Raw genomic sequence first — 20,491 nt, forward strand, 5'->3', positions numbered from 1 at the left:
CATATATATTTTATGAGATGGTCATAAAATACTATATCAAGATTAACCAAATATACAAATCGTGTTGTATATTTGGCAAATCAACAAGGTTTGCCAAATATAATTTTAGGGGCAGGATTAACATAAACAGATTCAATAAAACAAACAGAATTTTTGTGATCTACCTGCATAATGGGAAAAATATGTTGCAGTTTGTTTGCAAATGGTAGTCGCTTTGTAGCCATCACAAAAACACCATTCCCCCTGAGTTAATGTCTCCTCTTTTTAAATGTTGAAGCTGTGTAGAAATGGCTGCAGAGGACAACAAAATGGAGATCAGCTGCTCTGCAGAAGAAAAGGATCACAAAGCAGAAAGTCAGGCAGAAGGGCCCAACCAGGAGACTGGTGAGCCTCTGATCAGATCAGGTGTTGTTTCTCTATGTTCTTCCATTTTCCAGGTTTAGAGCAGTTGTTATTCAAAATTAAAATGTATTCAGCATTTCTTCACAGTGTATAACACGGTTCTTAGTGAATGCAATGAAGTGGGATACCTCCAAACTCTGCTCCACTCTTTTTTTGTCATCTACCTGTATATTGGGAAAATGTGTTGCAGTTTGTTTGCTAAAGGTGGTCGTTTTTTAGTCAACACATACAAATAGCTCTGAGTTAATGAGGTGCAGAAATATTTCTGTTTAGTACCATTAGATAAGCAGTCCCTGAAAGATCTGAGAATAACATGACAGAAATCAAAAGTAGTTCTGGGACAACTTCACTGAGGAATTAGCAAGTACTGAGTGATGAAAAATGTACATACTTTCCATAAGCCTACATCTACTTAAAGTGCTATTTTTTATTGTTTTTATCTGATATTCTATTTTTCTGAGACACTGAATTTAGGTTTTTGTTTATCTATGAGGCATAATCATCAAATGTACAAGACAAAGTCAATGTGCAACAACTTTATTTAGTCATTGTTTAGCCAACACATACAAATAGCTCTGAGTTAATGTCTCCTCTGTTTCAATGTCGATGCTGTCCAGAGAAAACTTCAAAGAATTTCCTTTTGTAAAACAAGTACTTCCAATAATATTTATATTCCAGACTAAAGTTTTGCATAATATGATCAAACAGTACAAACACCACATCCAGGTAAATACAAGTTATTCTGAATATTAATTATTCAAGAAATAGTTTCCAGCATACCATTTTCTTTTTTAAACTTTAATGCCCCGCAAGCCCTCTTCTTAAACTGTTAATATCAATTTAAATGTTTCTCAATGAAGTCGTCTCCAAAGTCGACCATTTTCCTCAGGGCACTCAAGATCAGGATGTCAACATCGTTTTTCATGTCGATTTCTTCGCTGTAGTTCTTCACTGGGAAGATGCAGTTCATAGGGATTCCCACTGCTGCACTGAAGTCTTTCATCTGAATGTAAAAACTAACTGTTACACTTACAGTTTATAGTTAGTTGTGTAAAATCTACTGACAAATGGTCTAAAACTCACCTTTTTTTGCAAGTGTTTGCTTCTGTAAACATTCTTCACGTCTTTCTCTATTTCCCCGCAGGCAGCATCGATGTGGGTCATCATGGCCATCTGAGGAATGTCTGCAGAGACAGAAACAGATGCTGAGGGAGTCATGGAAACGGTATCCATGGAGACAGCCACCCATCAAGGGTCAACATGCCAAACTAGAAAGGGAAAAATAATCAAAACCAAAATAGGCCTTTCAAAGTATTTCTAAGTTTTTCTGCATTTATAGAACATTACTGAAGGTTAATTTATCTGAGTAATTCAAAGCGGAAATTAACTGGAGTGGTGATCAGGATGCCTCCTGATTAATTCACATCGACTTTGATGGAACTCACTTTGACTTTTCCTCCTGTCGCTTGTCTAAATAACATAGTTCTCTATAAACTCACCCAGTTTACTGGCTGTTTCTCTGACCTCCTTCATCTTCTGCAGAACTGAAGCCTTAATCTGTGGAGCGTTGGCAGACATCACACAGACCAGGACATGAACCTTGTCATTAAGTGAGGGATTTGGGTTGTAACCAAAATCGTCTTTAGTCAGTGGGCCTACTGGGTTAAACTGCAAAAAAAAAAAAAAGACAGAAAAAGCAAAATGAGACATGAAATTTTAAAATCAAAACAAAATATCTATATTTTTTTGGATGAACTAATATCCTTCAGATATTTGCAAATCTTACAACATCTGAGAGGGGAGCAGCTCCTGTTACGTATCCTAATGTTCAAGCAGCAGGGGAATGTGCTAAAATACACCAGAAGGACTCCTTTGTCAGCAATGTTTTTCAGCAGACCCACTGCTTCATCGTGCAGAGGGGACATCCGACTTAATTCAGAGATTTTGTGGTGGAGGTGTTCAAACCAATACACAGCATAATCTTTATTGTAGGAGTACATGCTGCATGTTTACTTGGAGGTGACGATAATCCATCTTTTTATCCAAGGGATATAAATGAGCAGGAAAAGGTGCTATAGCTAATTCCTGCTGATCAAAACAAACACTGGATTTTTTGTGTCCTCACTCAGTCGGCTTTAGCAACTTTGGTCTCTCAAGCCATGCCCCCTTCATCCTTACCAAACAGTGTATTATCTTCCAAACATTGCAAGTTACAAGTTATTCATGTCTCCTTTGAAACTAGACAAATACCTGCTGGTAGAGCATAGAGCCCAAATGGACAAAGAGCAGCTGCTGCAGAGATCCAAACAACTATTAAGCATCTAATGTTAGGATATGTTTGCTAAATTTTAAAACCTAATTTCAGAAAGCAACTTAAGGGTGTTTTAACACCTTGTAGTCCAGTAGACTCATTTTTTTTGGAGACCAAAACTGTTTGCTACATTATCAGCTGGTACATTTTGCTTTCACGCTGCACTGTGTTATACTGTATGTACCAGACTCTTTGTGAAACTTGCTCACCCCCTGACCTTGGCGCTGCACCAAGAGCCACTGAAGGAAACGACACAAAAACATGTGAGGAAGACACTGAGCACAACTTCTATCTTTATAACATGTAAACAAAAACGGAATGGAGTCAGATTTTAGTGGCTGTTGGATTTCACTTTTGTCTATGAACCATTTCTCCCGCTAACTCTAGACTTGTGAGTTGGTTTTGATTGTATTTACCCAGAATGCTCTGTGTTCTGGGTACCTGCTAATTTTATGCAAGTTATCATGGAACTAGGTAAAGAGGATTTGCATGCAGATCATATAACTATAGTGCAGGAGCAACAGTGTCCATATCTTGTCATTTTACCATAAAAGTTGACCAGCTTTCATGTTTGTCACCTGAAAGTGTCTTTCTGGAGATCCAGCATTAACAATAATTGGTCTGATCATCTGTAGTTTGTTGAAATGTTTGTTATTGTTAACAACTTGAAATAAAACCAGTATCCTAACTGGTTCCAGCAGTGGGTTCTTTCACCTTGTGACCCTCCTTTACGTGTCCTTTCATAGCCAATGTGATGTCGCTAGCATGAATCCCACTGTTGTTCCCGTCTTCCAGACCCATGACGTCGTTGAAAACCAGAGGAAGAAATGTCTTTGAAGTTCCTCGTCCTACGTGGATTCTATGAGTTTCATACTGAAACACAGAGAAATAGCATGTAACACAATTCCTGCTGGAAACGGGGAAAAGTAAAGAGCAAATCTGCATCAGGGCTAACTGTTTGATCTCAGAAATCTAAAAGATAATCCATATTCATTTTTCACATAGCAGTGGTCAAAATTTATGGCAAACAGCTGATGAATCCCTAAATTCAGTTTCTCAGAAGATTAAAGTACTATTTATAAATGATTAAATCAATCTACAAGACCTTTTGGCTAAATAATTGACATCATATTACAATGTGATGCAGTCGTGCTCCAGTTGTGGAGAGAAACATCTTCGCTCATTACTTTTATGGTGAAGCTTCTGTCGGAGGTGGTCGCACTGGTCAAAGCAGGAATGGACATTCGGCCTCGGAGGACATTACTGACGGAGTTGATGAAACTGGATTTTCCGGCTCCAACATGTCCAAACATGAGGACTCGAAGATGCTTAACGTCTTCAATTTCAGGTTTGTACTCCTTCACATACTGAAGTTCCTTCTCCTTCTCTCTGAGAACATAAAGTGGATATATGAATATAATGGTTGATTCAGAAAACTGCGTTTACTCATTGGTGTCATTGTACAGAGGGATTACATTTGCAATGAGCAGTTTTATTCAGAAATGCAACTGGCTATGGTTTGTACTTGTTTATGTTTTTTTAATTCAAAAAGAATCTTATTTTTATATGCTTTTAAAATTTTGTTCTATTTCTAACAACAGTGTTAATAAGAATTAAAGCTTCAGCCTGAACATTGATACTAATCTGGCTGACATGCAATCTCTACTCTCTGATAACCTCTGATCACTTTTATGGCATCTAAAGATGGTTCAGGATCAAGTTTTGTAGAGTTATAAAACACTTTTATTAGTTACTGCTTAACTACCATCTAATTATTGTCTATATTTGCTTGCTTGAATTGTCACTCAAAGATGAATATTTATTACACAGAACACGTCTTTGTTCCAGATTCAGCTTCTTGATCTGATCCAGTTTCTCTCTTCATTTCGTTTTTATTCATTGTGCCTTTGAATCATAAACCAGGATCTTCCACACTGAGCAATAACCTCTCCCCTGACTGATCAGCAGCAATTTATCTCTCCCAGTACTTTCTGTTTGCTGTAATGTTTTTGATTTTAGATTTTAGCAGAATGAGAGACAAAGCAGCCTCAGTAAACTGATTAATATTTATCAATTTAAAAAGTCTCACAGTAAACTCACCCCCATCGTAGTTCCCTCCATGGTTTGTCCAGCACTGCATGAAAACATTAATTATAATTCTTCAAAAACAATTGACAACCTTTCAGAAACCTAATTTGTTTACTTACATGTAGAAGTAGCCATTATATTTCCTCTGCAAAGACAAACAGTAATGTAATCATGTTCAGCCTTTCATTTAACTTCTCTTAAACATTTGCTTCAATCACAGATATTAGGTTTGTACTTACCAAGATGATTTGTACAGTGTAGCTCCTCAAAGGTCTCACAGTAAAATGCTGCAAAATGTTTTACTCAACAGAAAAGGTAGATACAGACTAAAGGCAGTGAAAGTGAACAATAAATAAATAAATGAGCTGTTTGGTCCTCAAAACATCCCACTGTCAGTTCTGTGGTACAAAATGAAACCAGAAGTTTCCTTCCCTCCAAATAAATAACCTCTCCCCTTTTAGATTTATCACGTGATGACTGGAAACGCCTTCTCCTGACTGCAACCCTTTCTTTTTCTTTCTTTCTTCACTTCTTATCTTCTTCCTTTTTTATTTCCTTCTCTCTTTTTTCTTTCATTTATTCATTTATTCATGCATTGAACCGATTGTAGGGATTAATTAAACATCAGCACGCTGGTTTAAAACTGATGTTTTCAATCCTCTGTTTCTCTTACTTATTATTTTCTGGTTACATCTAATAAAAATCCAAAATTAAAGATGAAAATATTACATTGATCTGTGGTATTTATTTTCCTTTGATTTTCTAATGTTATGATATTTCTTAAATTCACTTGTGTCCAAATACCAAGGAAATGTGTATTAAGTGCTGCACTGCAGATAGTAACCAGGAAGTCACATACTGTAGTTCTGGTGATGGATCAATTACTGATTTTTTTTTCTTTTCTATTTCCTTAAATATCGCCACAAAAAAGAAGGATCAGTAGATAGAGCCACTTTATAACACTTTCTGCTCAAAATATGTCTTATAATAACTGCTTGACAAATTAATTCATAAAAGCATTTTAAAAAATGTTTTTTTTTTTAAAAACACCCTAAACAAATAATCAAAACATTTTTATTTTCTACAACATCTAAGAAACAACATGCATCCAGCTTTCCCCTTAAACAACTTTAAAATACATGATTGAGAAACTACTTTTCCATTTATTTTTTCATTTAATTTGGGACATTAATCATAAGAACCAGTTTAACAAAGTGAGTTTAGAGAGCCTTTGAACCGACTCATCAACAGTCTGCAAATATCCTTTTGAAAGTGAGTGAGAGTAGATTTTACAGATTAAGCCAGTAATCAGTATAGACACACCGACCCTGCAAAACTGAAAGTGAAAGTAAAAACTGTTCTTTAGCAGAAGCTGCAGAGTTTACTGTAAGTCACATGATCAAGTCTTAATGGGAGGGATTTCTACCAAGACTCATTTAGTGACGCTGCAGAGCAGCAAAACACGGATATACTGGATCAGAACACCACGAACTCTTCAGGTAATATTCTCTTGCTTAAATTCGTCAGCTGTTGTTTCTCTATGTCGGTCTTAAAATCTCTGTGGGGAGCATATACCCGCTTTTCTTCAGTTAAATTTATCTCACATTTCATACAATTTGATTCTTGTAAGCTGTGTTTAAGAAACTACAAACAACTCAGAATTGCAAAATCTATTGAGTTACTATTTACTTACTTTTTTGAAGTTATTAATGTGCCGCTTGACTCAGTAAATCCCGTTTGCTTAGACGAATCTGTGAAAGAATGAGGCGTGAGCAAAATGAAGCTAAGCTTGGTGGCTTTACATGAAAAGGTTTTCAGGTCAAGCAGAAAAGAAAACACGAAAAGAAGGGTTAAAGAAATAACATCGTTTATCAGATAAGGGCGAGTTGGAATATGTTAAGATTTTTTTCACCACTATATTTTATCTTTGTGTTTCTGAAAAACTATCATATAAATTTGAAGACATAATCTAGTCTGAAGCCTAGGATTTGGCAAATATAACTTTAGAGTTTGGATAAACATAACCGAGATTCAACAGAATATCTGAAAAGTAACTGGATCATCATGCAAATGCTCATACATGTGCATCTAAATTCTGGATAGCTTGAAAAAGTTTATATTTTAGAAAGTGAAACTCCTATGAGACTCCAGATTCATTACAGATTGAGAGAGATATTTCAAACTTTTATATTCTGTACTTTTAATAAAGTACAGAAGCTTTCTGTACTTTATACAGAAAGCATTACAATGAGAAATGTAAGCTTTCTCATTTGCTTACAGAAATGAGAAAGCAAAAATTAAGTGTCTCGGAATATTGGAAAGTCATGATGTCACACCTTATTTAGTCAAATAACTGAAAACAAATATAAAGGTTGTCTAAGCCTCTCAGCAGTCTCTCACTAAGGGTCAGAAAGATTATGAGAAAATCATGAGAAAAACTGCTGACTGGGCATCAACACCCTCAACATGGAGGGCTAACCACAATCAATCAATCAATCAATCAATCAAATTTTATTTGTATAGCACATTTCAGCAGCAAGGCATTTCAAAGTGCTTTACATCATTACAAACACAGAATCACAATGCAAAATAGAATCAATCATTAAGTCAAGTTACATCAATAAGTCAAGTTCCATCCATAAATTTGTAATTGATTACGTTTCAAATACAATTCTAAACAGGTGGGTTTTCAGTTGAGATTTAAAAGAAGTCAGTGCTTCAGCTGTTTTACAGTTTTCTGGAAGTTTGTTCCAAATTTGTGGTGCATAGATGCTGAAAGCTGCTTCTCCTCGTTTGGTTCTGGTTCTGTGGATGCAGAGCAGACCAGAACCGGAAGACCTGAGAGGTCTGGAAGGTTGATACAATAAAAGCAGATCTTTAATGTATTGTGGTGCTAAGCCGTTCAGTGATTTATAAACTAACAACAGTATTTTAAAGTCTATTCTTTGAGCTACAGGGAGCCAGTGGAGGGACTTTAAAACTGGTGTTATGTGCTCTATCTTCCTGGTTTTAGTGAGAACGCGAGCAGCAGCATTCTGGATCAGCTGCAGCTGTTTGATTGATTTGTTGGACAGACCTGTGAAGACGCTGTTGCAATAATCAATACGACTGAAGATGAATGCATGGATGAGCTTCTCTAGATCTGGCTGAGACATTAGTCCTTTAATCCTGGAAATGTTCTTCAGGTGATAGAAGGCCGACTTTGTAACTGTCTTTATGTGGCTCTGGAGGTTCAGGTCAGAGTCCATCACTACTCCCAGGTTTCGGGCCTGATCGCTGGTTTTCAGTTGTAATAACTGAAGCTGTGCATTGACTCTAGATCTATAACTCTAGATCGTTCCTCTTCAGGTCCAAAAATAATAACTTCAGTTTTGTTTCTGTTCAACTGGAGAAAGTTTTGGCACATCCACATATTTATCTGTTCTAAGCATCTGTTCAGTGATTGGATGGGCTCTGAGTCACCTGGTGACATCATAATGTAGAGCTGTGTGTCATCTGCATAGTTATGGTAGCTAATATTATTTCCTGTTATAACCTGAGCTAGTGGGAGCATATAAATATTGAATAAAAGGGGTCCTAGGATTGAACCTTGGGGTACCCCACATGTGACCTTTGACCTCTTTGATGAAAAGTTTTCAATTGAAACAAAGAAATCCCTGTTCTTTATGTAGGATTTAAACCAGTTAAGCACTGGACCGGAGAGTCCGACCCAACTCTCCAGTCGATTCAGTAATATGTCATGGTCAACAGTGTCAAAAGCTGCACTGAGGTCCAACAGAACCAGCACTGTGGTTCTGCCACAGTCCGTATTTATATGGATGTCATTGAACACTTTTACAAGGGTGGTCTCTGTGCTGTGGTGAGCACAAAAACCAGACTGGAAGGAGTCAAAGAGGTTGGTTATAGTTAGGAAGCTAGTTAATTGTTTACACACAACTTTTTCAATAACTTTGCTGATGAATGGGAGGTCAAAGGTCGGCCTGTAATCCTGCATTAGTGATTTGTCCAGATTGTTTTTTTTTATAAGTGGTTTGATTACTGCTGTTTTCAAAGCCTGGGGGAAAATGCCTGATGAGAGCGATGAGTTGACTATTTGGATCAGATCAGCAGCAATAACAGGCAGGACTTTCTTAAAGAAATGTTCTAGAGTTATAGATCTAGGACATCCAGACAGCAGGAACTGGAGCTTAGTTGACTTATAATTTCCTGCAGGGTTTTAAAATTAAGTAGTTGAAATTGGGTCATTTTTCCTGTATTTGTTTTGTTTGGGCACAGCATTGGTACTGACTTTATAGTGGATGTATAGATTAATCCTCTGATTTTTTTAATTTTCTCTGAAAAGAAGCTGGAAAACTGGTTGCAGGCGGCAATACATTGAAATTCAGGCGGTAACGTCACAGGAGGGTTTGTGATTCTGTCAACTGTTGCAAATAAAGCTCGAGCATTGTTAATGTTTTTGTTTATGACATCTGCAAAGAAAGCCTCTCTTGCATGTTTTAGTGTTAAATGATAGTTACGTAGTCTTTCCTTATATATGTCACAATGAACGTGGAGTTGAGTTTTACGCCATTTTCGTTCTGCCCTACGGCAGAGTTGTCTTGCAGATCTAACTGTTTGTGCATTTCTCCATGGAGATTTCTTCCTACCAGACACAACCTTCATTTTAATTGGGGCAATAGAATCAATAATATCTGAGACTTTAGACTGAAAATCATTTACCAACTTATCTACATCACCACAGCTCAAGGGTGAGGAAGAAGAGTAGATTTGATTAAAACTTTCTGCTGTGTTTTCAGTGAGAGAACGTTTTGTGATGGTTGCTGTTTGTCCAAGTGGGTTAAAAGATAAAGAACTTTCAAAAATAACAGCGAAGTGATCCGACAGGGCGACATCAGTTACAGAGACATTGGAAATATTCACACCCTTACTGATAACCAGGTCCAGTGTGTGTCCTTGAGTGTGTGTTGCTTGTTTGACATGTTGTGTTAGACCAAAAGTCTCTAAAATATTAGCGAGCTTTTTTGCCCCTCTGTCTTGGGGGTTGTCAACATGAATGTTGAAATCACCAACAATTATTAAACAATCATAATCAATACATATGAGAGATAGAAGTTCATTCAAGTCAGTAAAGAAATTTTCCACAAAAGTTGGAGTTTTGTATAGAGTTACAGTCAAAGTTCGTTTGTGGCCTTTAACCTCAATTCCAAGATACTCAAAAGAGGTGAAGTGACCCAAAGAGATTTTACTACAATTTATGGTATTCTTAAATATTGAAGCCACGCCTCCTCCTTTTTTGTGTTTTCTATTCTCATTGAGGAAATTGTAGTTAGGAGGCGCAGATTCAATTAGTACGATCGATTCATTATTATCATTCAACCATGTTTCTGTCAGAAACATAACATCAATATTATGCTCAGTGATGAAATCATTAATGAATAGAGCTTTAGCACAGAGAGATCTGGTATTTAAAAGAGCTAGTTTAAGTGACTTGGAGGCCAAGAAATCTTCAGTCTGACATTCTTTTAGGCAGGGGAACAGTCTGATGTTTGAATTAGGTCCCCTGTATTTTATGTTTCTGTTTCTTGTAAATTTTCTTGTAGTGATCCGGACAGGTAATGTCCTGTTCTGCAGTGCCGAGGGGCCAGACACATTCTGGAGCAAGAAGGGTGTAAAGATAAAGTCTGGACCCCGGCCTCAGACCTCAGAAACGCAGAGTGATGGATCCTCTGGGACGTTAGAGTCAGGTGGCTTAAATGAAGTGAGGTCTGCTACGTGAGCACTAAGGAGTGACGTCCCAAATACAACCTGAAACTCCGGTCCAGAAGACATTTCTCAATGTGTATCTTGTGAATCCTGTGAATAAGTGGGTGAGCAGAGAGGGAGGGGAGAAGGAGGAAGGGAACCAGTCGCTCCGCCTCCAGTCGATGTATCAGCTGCTTTTGAAACTGTTTGTTCCTGATAAGCCGACGGTTTCTTCCTAGTCAGAAATCCTTGAGCCTGTTCTTCTGAAGCGATGATCACGTTGCTGTCCTTGTTGATAAAATGAAAAAGATTTGCAGTGAGTAGCTTTATCCCATGTTTATTAAGATTGCGTCCGCTTCTTCCAAAAAGGTGAAAGCGCTGCCAATAGATCCAGAGGTTATCGATGAAGGTCACTGAGCTGGCAGAGCAGCTTTTAATCAGCCATTTGTTTATCATGTCCAGCCTGGAGTGTTTTTCACCACAGAAGCTCATGTTTGAAGGACTTTCATAGAAAGTTAAGTGAAAAGAAAACGTGTGGTAGGAAAAGGTGCACCAGTATCAGAAAGTCTTGGGATGATATTAAGTAAAAACTAGACAATCCCACAAAAGCATCTTACTCATTTCTCCGAGACACTGAATTTTAGCTTCATTATCTGTAAGAAATAATCATCAAATTTAGTAATATGAGTATAACTTTTTAGAATAAGTGACAAACAATGTACACTTTATATTTATTCTAATTTTTGTGATCTACCTCTGTATTGGGGAAAGTATGTTGCAGTTTGTTTGCAAAAGGTAGTCGCTTTTAGCCAACACACACAAACACCATTCCCCTGAGTTAACACCTCCTCTAGATTGTTTTTACTCTTCAATTTCCCTGGTTCAGAGCTGTTGTTATTTGGATGGAGAGAGCCAGAGATCTGGTAAGGAGAAAACTCAAGCAACATTTTCAGTGCTCGTTCTGATAAGTCTTCTCCTTATCAGAACAAGATAACGATCAGGAGGTTTTTTCTGACAATCATTTTTTAATCAGTAATAACACAAGTGAGAACTACTAGCACATAAACCTAAACTGAACTTACTACGACTCATTATACTCCATCACAGTCCTCCACAACATGGCAGAGTGTCCTTGGATGAGACTCTGACCCACAAAGTTAAACAAGGATTTACATTTCTGCCTTTGATCAAAGTTTTATTGGTGCACTATTTCTAGTTGGTACACTTAACAAGATGCCATATCTTTTTTTATTCACTACAAGTACATATTTTGTCACAAAATGTCCACAAAATGTCCATTCCATCGTGGATGTCAAAGTAGAATAAATAGATTTTCATTATTTTTGGCCAATATAAAACACTTCATTATAGAGATTTTTATGTCTTTCTTCTCAGTATTTGCTTGACAATTAAAAAGTATTGTATCAATGGCAAAGTCACTCTAAAACTATTTGCCCCCCTTCAAAATATGCACACAGTTAAATCTTCTCTTTCCACTGGAAATCTGAGGCCAAATCTGTTCAAACCTTCAAATAGATCTGATTGATTCTCATTTTTGTATAATTAAATTACACTAACATTTTACTAACCTCCTAAAATAGTTTTATTTAATAAAATTTGAAGATGACAGACAGGACAATAGCGTGGTTTGTAGGATGTCATGTTTGGTAAAAGTGCTAATTAATTCAACTAAAATGAAGCGAGTTATTTATTACAGAACAGTAAACTATTAATAATCAAAACACATAATTTCATCAGTTAACACTTTGGTTGAATCTTATTGGTTATAAGGATTATGACAAACAATGGAAAAAAACTGAGGAAACAAGGTTCAGATTACTTTAAGTAAGCATTTTACATAGAAAATATTTGTCAATTAGTTTGGGAAATCAAATGATCAAATTATAGTCATTATTAATAACCTTGCTGATACCAAAAATCATCAAACAAAATACTATCTGTTGTAAAAACTCTTGCTGTGTTCACCTTTGGAAAAATCCATGAAAACATGGACCATAATAGTTTAAAATTTACAACGTGACAATTAAATAAATATGAAGTTTGTTCTGTTTACCTGAATATCCAATCACCTGTTTTCATAGATAACCTCACTGCTATGGATACATCTGAGTCCCCCCCCCCAAAAAAGACAAAGCAAAACAACGAGTCGGGAAAAGAAACCAAAGGATCCAGGGTAAGGTCTCTTGTGACATATTTGTTATTAGGGGGTTGAAGACAAGTTTTCTGTGATTTACAAAAAATTATGAAAATCCGATTTTTGAAAAGTTTCTGTTTGTAAAATGTTGAAGTCTGTGAGGTGAAATAATGAAAATGTCTATAGAATAAAATGAATAAACAAACTTTTTATCATCTTTAGTTTTTAACACCAATGATCTCTCTTGATTTCTAGGCTGAGAAGTTGATGAAATGTCCAGAGTGTAAAGCTGGGATTTCTCCATCTGTCACCTTCCGTAAGCAGAAAAATGACCAGTGTGAATTCAATATTGGTCTGCACCAGGACAATGGAGATGACCACACTGCCTGGTTCGAGGACAAGTTAACCTTCACAGAACAGGTGAGGTCAAACGTCTGGCTTCATAGATCTTTATACGGTGTTATAGGAAAGGAATTTTTCCTTTATTTATTTATTTTTTTTTATTTATTTTGCACTTCAGCATTTCAGCTCTTCAGAGAAAGTTTAACTTTAGGTAGAGAAAAATAAGTTAAAAAGGTCTTCAACTAATTGTTTAATTTACTAAAGTGCAAAACGATAAGATAATTCATTGGCCCTGAACAATTAACTGGTAGTGTTACCCCTGATAGCAACAACTGCTATCAAACATTTTTTAAAACTGGCAACGATTGTTTTAAATATTTGTCGAAGAATTTTGTCAGGAGTTGTTTTGATTCAACTAAATGGTTCAAGCATGAATGTCCTACAAAACCAAAAGGTCCTGCAGGAGTTTCAGGTAGGTTATAATATGGTTACAATCATTACAGAAAGTTCTTCAGGTTCTAAACAATCAAAGCAGTTTAAGATCATCACTCTATCACCTTGTTTGACTATTGTATAACAATAGCATGTAATATAACTTTACAGTGAAAACTTTCTCTCTTGTCTCCTCAGCTTGCAGATACTAAGAATAGCAAGCCATGTCCCAACTGTAATCACAGTTTTCCTGTAAAGCACAGTGTTGCTAGCAGGACTAATACGATGGGTGGATTCGACATTAAATTATCCATCAATATTTCTAAGGTAAGCTAAGATGACTAGTCAGGCTTTTTTCATAAAAGTTTTTTCTGTGCAGAGCAGCTGATTTTAAACATCAGGGTTTGTAGATCTATGTATGTAGAGCTGAACTCAAAGTTTTTACAGTTTCATCTTCTGTAGCCTGTGCACAGCTCCTGTCTGCGTATTTCAATTTGTTTTTCTCCAGCGAAGGGGCTTCAGGTCTAAACCAGTGTTGAATTGTTGACAATAAGTTATGATCAGACTTCTCTATCAACAAGATGAAGCTTACAAAAAATTTGTAATGTTTTGACTGGATCTTGCATGAAGAAGATAATTGACACAAATATTAGGAGATGAAATTCAGTCAGATCTAGTTGTAGTTAGAAGGACATTATACATTATTAAAATATCAGATAAAAACTGATCTTCTTAAAAAGTAGGGAGTGAATAAAGGTTTATGTCCAGAGTAAAGTGGAGGTCAGGTGTTGCCAGAGCAATAAAATATGAAAAGAAAAAAAAATGGATTGGGTGCCCAGAATTACTTCTCACTAATATTGAATGTGAAGATATTGTTCTTATGATGGAGATTGTTGTGTGAAGGTACATGAGTGTCTTCTGAAGACCTACAGTACAGTCCTTTTACAGCTGCAAAGACATGTATTGAATGGATGCAATACTTTGAACATGAAAACATACAGCATGTTTATGTACAGGACTGAGAGAGCAAAGCTGTGGTTGGACACACAATTTTAAAAAGCAGAGGTAACTCCCAACTATTTCTAAAGTCAAAAGTTTGAGAACATTAAAGTTTATTATAGTTCTACAGTGCTGATGGAGAATGGGAGGGGACTAAATTAAATCTCTGGATCAGAATTATTAATGTTATTAGTAATAATTGAACAACTCCAAGCCAAATGTCCTCATACAAAGTGAGAAAATAATCAGTTTATTTTCCAAATTTAGCTCCCTGAGCATTTAACCCACACAAACTCTGCAAAGATTTTAGGACAAATTCCTTCTGATGCTTTTATGCTACATTCAGTAAAAACTCATACACTGGATTGTTTACATGTCAAAACAAAGACTTAATGTTTTTTGTTTTTCTTCTCTAATAATGGCACAGTCCTATTGTAAAGTTCTTAAACATCAACATTTAGGATGTTTATTATTGCATATTTCTATCCAGGCATGTCTAATACCTGCTTAGAACTTACTAATTTCAGTTCTATAATCTTCACTTTTTCAAGGTGAAGTAAATAATAAAATTCACTTAATTTATTAAATGTTTCTACTGACTTGAGTAAAAGAATTTAAAAACAATACATTTTTATAGTTTCTTCTTGACTAAAGCATTCACACTGTACTGGAAATGCTGTCACAAAAAATGATTCAGGTTATTTAATTTCAGCATATTAACATAGCGCAAGTACCTAAAACTAAATCAAAATGTGGTGTAAAAATTAACTCTAATCAGAACACAACTGGTTTATAAAAAGTCTATAGAGTTGAAAAAAGCTTACAGTTATAACAGTAGCAGGTTTTGATTATTTCCGTGTGTCCAGTCCTGACAGTTTGGGCAAATAGGATGGTGGGTCCGGTTGCCTTTATGGTGTCAGGCCATATTTGCTCTGCAAAGGGGGGTAATGGAAAATTATTTGCATTCAATGTATATCTTTATTCTTACATGTTGTTTTCTGGATGTTTCTTCTGTGTGTAGGAGGACAAGCTGGAAGATGAGACTGTTGGTTCGTTGTTTTCCTTTGATCAAATTTTAAATCGAAATTTTAGCTACATGAAAGCTAAATCATTGTTTATGTAAGAACTAAATAAGAACTACCTGCTCTCTCTGCAGAAACATCATCTGCAATGATGGACAACTTGGGTAAGTCAACACAATTTTATTTTAGTAACTGTTGCAAATAAAGTTAACTCACAAACTGTGTGAAAATCTCTGTGACACAATCACAAAACGGGAATTGTGACGATAAAGGGATGGAGCAAGATGATGGGGATGAGAGATCTTCAGAAACGTCAACAGGTATGTTAAGCTAAAATAACTGTGAAGTAAAAAAAGATATTGATTCCACAGAGAAACTGTTTGTTACAGTCACTCCAACAAATAATAGAATAGGATTATTTTTAAACAATCTACAATTAGCCAGATTGCAACACAGTTATGGGTCACGGCTTAATAAGTCTTAAGAAGTTTGCAAAAAACATCAAAAAAGGCACCAAGAAAATACTGCACACATTGAAGACTGTAAAGTAACTGTATGTATCTGTTCATACCTGAGGATTCCAGATAGTTTGGTGCTGAAGAAAACTCACCATATGAGGATGCTACAATCCTCAATGCAGCTGTCCCAGGGTTTTTGGCTCTGGATCATGTAATGCATGTCTTCTGCCTCAATAATACAAGATCCACAAATACCCTGAAAAAAATGTGCACAATTATGAGTATCAAGTTATTTTCTTACATACATGATTATGAACATAGCGATAGCCTGGTAACAGTTGTGGCCTGGTGAGTGGAGTAGTTATAGATGCTGATCGTTATTCTGTGTGGTGTAGATTTATTCCAGTACTTATTGAGTCATGATAAGTTTGTGTTGCACTGGAGACAACATGCTTGTTATAATTGGATCTCACATAATGTTTAGTTTCAGTTTCAGCTACAGCTCCGAAAGAAACTTTCTTCTTTTCTTTCAAATACCAGGAAGTAACACTGATGACTCCTCTCTATGGACGACTGTTAAAAATTGGCTGCCTAAGATACTAGGTTCGTGCAAAATGTTGTATTAATACAAAAAATATATTTGTAGTAGAATATGACCTCTTTAATTTAAAAAAATTCAAACGGTTATTAAATAAATATCATTTAATGAATACATTCATAATGAGATTATTTATCCTCTTTTTCTTTTACTGTTAATGACTGAACTTGTCTGAAATTTACTTTACTGTCAATCATAAACTGTGCCAAGAATTTAATCATAATATTTACTGTGTTTGTTTTTATTCCTGTTACTTTTAATTATAAGGTAAACTACCTACTCTAGCGAAACTTGAGCAGTCAAATCAAACCAATAAGTTCACCTTCCATTTTTTAGACATTTTGTAATGTGTGAAAGTTTGACAGACATTAATGGCAACTATTATTCAACTTTTTCAGCAAACAGTGAAAGGCGGTCTTTTTCCAGCCATTTCAAACCTCCAGCCCCAGTGGTGAAGGTTCACTATATTTCTACCAGTGATACGTTTGGTGCTGATACTGCTATAATGAAACAATTGAAGAACAACTTAAAGTCATCAGTACAGTTGGAAGAAACAACCAGGAAGAACTGCAGCATCATCATTGTTTTCTGTCCAGTCAGTTGCAGTTATGAATCAGAAGTAAAGTCTGCCATGGAAAAGGAAGCAGGTGATAAAATCATTTAAAACTTTATATTCATCTTACCACTACCAGCATTTGATTCCAGCTGAATAGTTTGATTTCTCACATTATTTGTTGCACTTAAAGGATAATTAAAATGAACCTGCTGTGTCTTCTACCTCACCATAGTAAAAAAAAAAAAAAAAAAAAAAAAAAAAAAAATCTCCTTTCCCAGTTTTTTAACACTGCGTTACTTTTGTCTACATGTAATACTAGAACTTCTTGCTCAACAATCTGGTTAGTATAAATAAATCAGGGCTTCATCTTTGTTCACTAATAACAACTGACATCTAAATGCTTAGAAGAATTTTTGGTAACACTTTATTTGATGGGTTGTGAATAAGACTGTCATGACACCGTCTTATTTACGTTTAGCTTTAATAACATAAAGCTACATAATTTTTAAAGTTTGATCAGTAATACTTTTATAACAAATTTATGTCAGATCATGATTTCTTGGTTAATGTCAAGTTGTCTTAACAGACATTTTGAATAATGTCAACTTTGTATTAAAAGTGTCATGACTTACCGAATGACACTTTATGATAACAGTCATAAATATTCATGAAGACTTACTCATGTTCATGGCAGGTGTTATGTCATGTTTATGACGGTGTCATGACAGTCTTATTCACAACCCATCAAATAAAGTGTTTCCGAATTTTTTTATGCTAATTTATAAAGATTTCAACAAACCCTTTTGTTTAAAATAGGCAAATACTCACACTAAACATGAGTGTCTTCCAGAAATCAGGCAAAAATCTGGTCAACAATGATAAGAGTCTGATTACTGTAAGGCCTAAAAATATATTTATTATTCAGGAGGATATAAATAAGTTTCATTATCTTAGTCTTTAATAAAATCTTAGGAAAAACCAAAACCTTTTGTCCTATTTTATGCTCCTTTTGAATTACTTCCATATGCTTTGAGAGATATATTTAATTTCATATCAGAACTAAACTTGTAGGTCAAAAGAGTATAAGGTATATTTCAATCAGGATAATGGATTGTTGGATTTTTGATTGTGTAAAATAATACAGTTAACCTAAATTACCAAACATAAGTTAAAATTGAAGTGAAAATTGCTGTTTCATTTCATTTTGACTTGTAACAAGAGAATTTTTACAGAGTATGATCCACTTCTTGGTTCAGACTAGTGTTGGAGGCAAGGATAAATTTTTTTCCAATTCACGTTTCCAGATTTAAACAGAAAGAACTTTATTTTCTTTTGATGAACTCAACTCTTCATGACGACTACTTTGTATTATTTTTTTCCAGTCTCATCATCTGGTAAACCATTCATTTTGGTTCTGATGCATCACACCAGAGACCTGGACTATTCCACTGCAGGATGTGACGTCTCTGAAGTGCTGAAAAATGTGTTTTATGTCCATGTTTTTTACCATGAGACTAAACCAGGATTACTGAAATGTTCACAAAATGCCCAAGCAATCAAGTTAATTGAAGGCGTACTTCTCTGCCAGACATAGAGAGCTTCTGCTTTTTATCAGTTTTGTTTTAAGTACTTTAATTTATCGACACCTTTCAGCAGAGACCACAATTGCATATTATCATTTGATGATGGAATAAAAGAGGGAAATCTAAATCTAAAATTACTGATCTTCTGACTGTAAACAGCATTTTTTTTCTTCCAGTTATCTTCAATTCTGTGTTTTCTGAATGCTTAGTTCTGACAGAATGTATTATATAGCGAACTACAAGTTTGTTCTGATTCTACGGAGGTTTAAGGCCGAAACTAATCGGCAAATAAAAGAAAACAAGAACAGAAGATAAACAGGACATTTTCCTCAACTTCATGCTGTTATCCTGCAGTCAGCTTCCTGTTTGCTGAATGAACTTCCTGTGATGTAATCCTACTCCTCTGCTCAAACCTTTTCCTACAGAAGGTTCCAATGTTTTCCTCAACCTCAAATTGAGAAACTTTAAATGTTATGCAGCTATAAAAAATAAACAGTGCAAATGAACGTTGTAGAAATGTAACATGTAAATGTTCTACTGGATTAAGATGGTGAATCTTAATCCGTATCTTGTATTAATTTTCATTACAGATGTTGCTATTCGAACATATCACCAATAAGTGTCATGTTTAATGTTCATTGGTTTGATTTCTACATCTTCACTATAAGACAAAAATATTGCTGAATAAAACAGAAGAATTTACTGTTTCATTTATTTTCATTTGTGTCTGTTTTCAGTTCTCTAATGTTCCACATGTGATAGACAGGAAGGTGAGCGGCACAGACTGTTTTGTTGCCGCCTGTGATTTCACTTGTGATGGAAAAATTACAATAAGGTCACATCTGCTAGTCATGTTATATGAATGCTTGCGAACTCTCACCAAAAGAACTATTTGGGTTACATGTAGAAGGCTGGAAGTTGTTTTCTACAGCTGCATCAGAACCAGACTGTCTCACCCTTTGTTGTTAATTCTTTATCTTTGGTATAAAACTCATGTGTTGTCTCTGCCTGGGAGAGCTTTTCATCCAGACCTGCTTCATTACTGATTGTCCTACAAGCTCTCTGTATTGTGCACAATATATGAATAAACCTGATTGAGTGATTTCACCTGAACAGTGCTTGGAAATAGTATTTTTTCCACGACACACTACTCACAGCTTTTTATGTCACATTAACGTGCAATAACTAAAATCAATGTGATGAAACTTCACTGGACATTGTTGCTAATCTAAAGACAACTCTGTCCTCTGCTGCTCCAGCCTCACCTCCTGCTGACTGCACCGATTGGTCCTCGTTTGCCTTCGATGCAACTTTCACCAGAATTATGCGGCTCAAATGAATGTTCAGTCTGAGGCAACAATGTTTAATGAATTCTGAACTATTGTCTAACCTTCTCTCTTGTTTTACGCATTGAACTGAAGTTCAAAGAAATAAGCCTAGACTCTTCAAAATAATGAGTTGTTTGAGAGAATTAAGTTATAGAAGAAACAAATATCTACATTGTGTTTTCTGTGAAGTTAATTGTGAGAATTTGAGACTGTAGAAAAGTCTCAAAATCTTTTTTGATTTTGATCAGATTTTTAGTTTGTAGCACAGTTTAATGAATGTGCTTTAACTGAGAGAAGCCATCTCTGTCTTTATTCAGATAAACAAACTGAACCTTTACCAGCAATAAACTGAAGAATTACAAGATATTTTCAATTTGACTCGGAGTGATAAACAATATAGAGCAGCCTCTAATTTAGAAATAAAAGATTTCCATCCTAAAGTGAAACCTGATTAGTCAGAGTGAATAAGAATTAT

The 20,491-nt window shown here is 35.5% G+C and overlaps 2 protein-coding genes across 10 annotated transcripts; one reads left to right on the forward strand and one right to left on the reverse strand.

Moving 5' to 3' along the window:
- Window positions 1-101: 101 nt before the first annotated feature.
- Window positions 102-19,396, forward strand: LOC114147518 (uncharacterized). 9 transcript variants are annotated; one of them, XM_028021974.1, is made up of 11 exons: window positions 106-384; window positions 12,646-12,737; window positions 12,954-13,118; window positions 13,671-13,799; window positions 15,493-15,520; window positions 15,628-15,658; window positions 15,728-15,813; window positions 16,492-16,554; window positions 16,817-16,861; window positions 16,948-17,196; window positions 18,488-19,396. In XM_028021974.1, the coding sequence occupies exons 1-11, from the start codon at window positions 288-290 to the stop codon at window positions 18,697-18,699; spliced, it is 1,197 nt and encodes a 398-aa protein (XP_027877775.1). In that variant the 5' UTR covers window positions 106-287; the 3' UTR covers window positions 18,700-19,396. The 9 variants fall into 9 exon arrangements, with proteins under 9 accessions (XP_027877773.1, XP_027877776.1, XP_027877775.1 ...); XM_028021976.1 differs by having other exon boundaries at window positions 15,493-15,508; XM_028021979.1 differs by having other exon boundaries at window positions 107-384; window positions 15,493-15,508; window positions 15,628-15,657; window positions 15,766-15,813.
- LOC114147523 (interferon-induced protein 44-like) lies at window positions 924-5,285 on the reverse strand. The gene is made up of 8 exons (XM_028021989.1): window positions 5,041-5,285; window positions 4,921-4,946; window positions 4,814-4,847; window positions 3,901-4,102; window positions 3,428-3,586; window positions 1,902-2,070; window positions 1,486-1,586; window positions 924-1,405 (listed from the first exon to the last, which is right to left on the reverse strand). Exons 2-8 carry the CDS (start codon window positions 4,934-4,936, stop codon window positions 1,238-1,240), a joined length of 849 nt encoding a protein of 282 aa, XP_027877790.1. The 5' UTR covers window positions 4,937-4,946; window positions 5,041-5,285; the 3' UTR covers window positions 924-1,237.
- Window positions 19,397-20,491: the final 1,095 nt, after the last annotated feature.

Source organism: Xiphophorus couchianus, chromosome 7 (assembly GCF_001444195.1).
Source record: "Xiphophorus couchianus chromosome 7, X_couchianus-1.0, whole genome shotgun sequence".
Classification (NCBI taxonomy): Eukaryota; Metazoa; Chordata; class Actinopteri; order Cyprinodontiformes; family Poeciliidae; genus Xiphophorus; species Xiphophorus couchianus.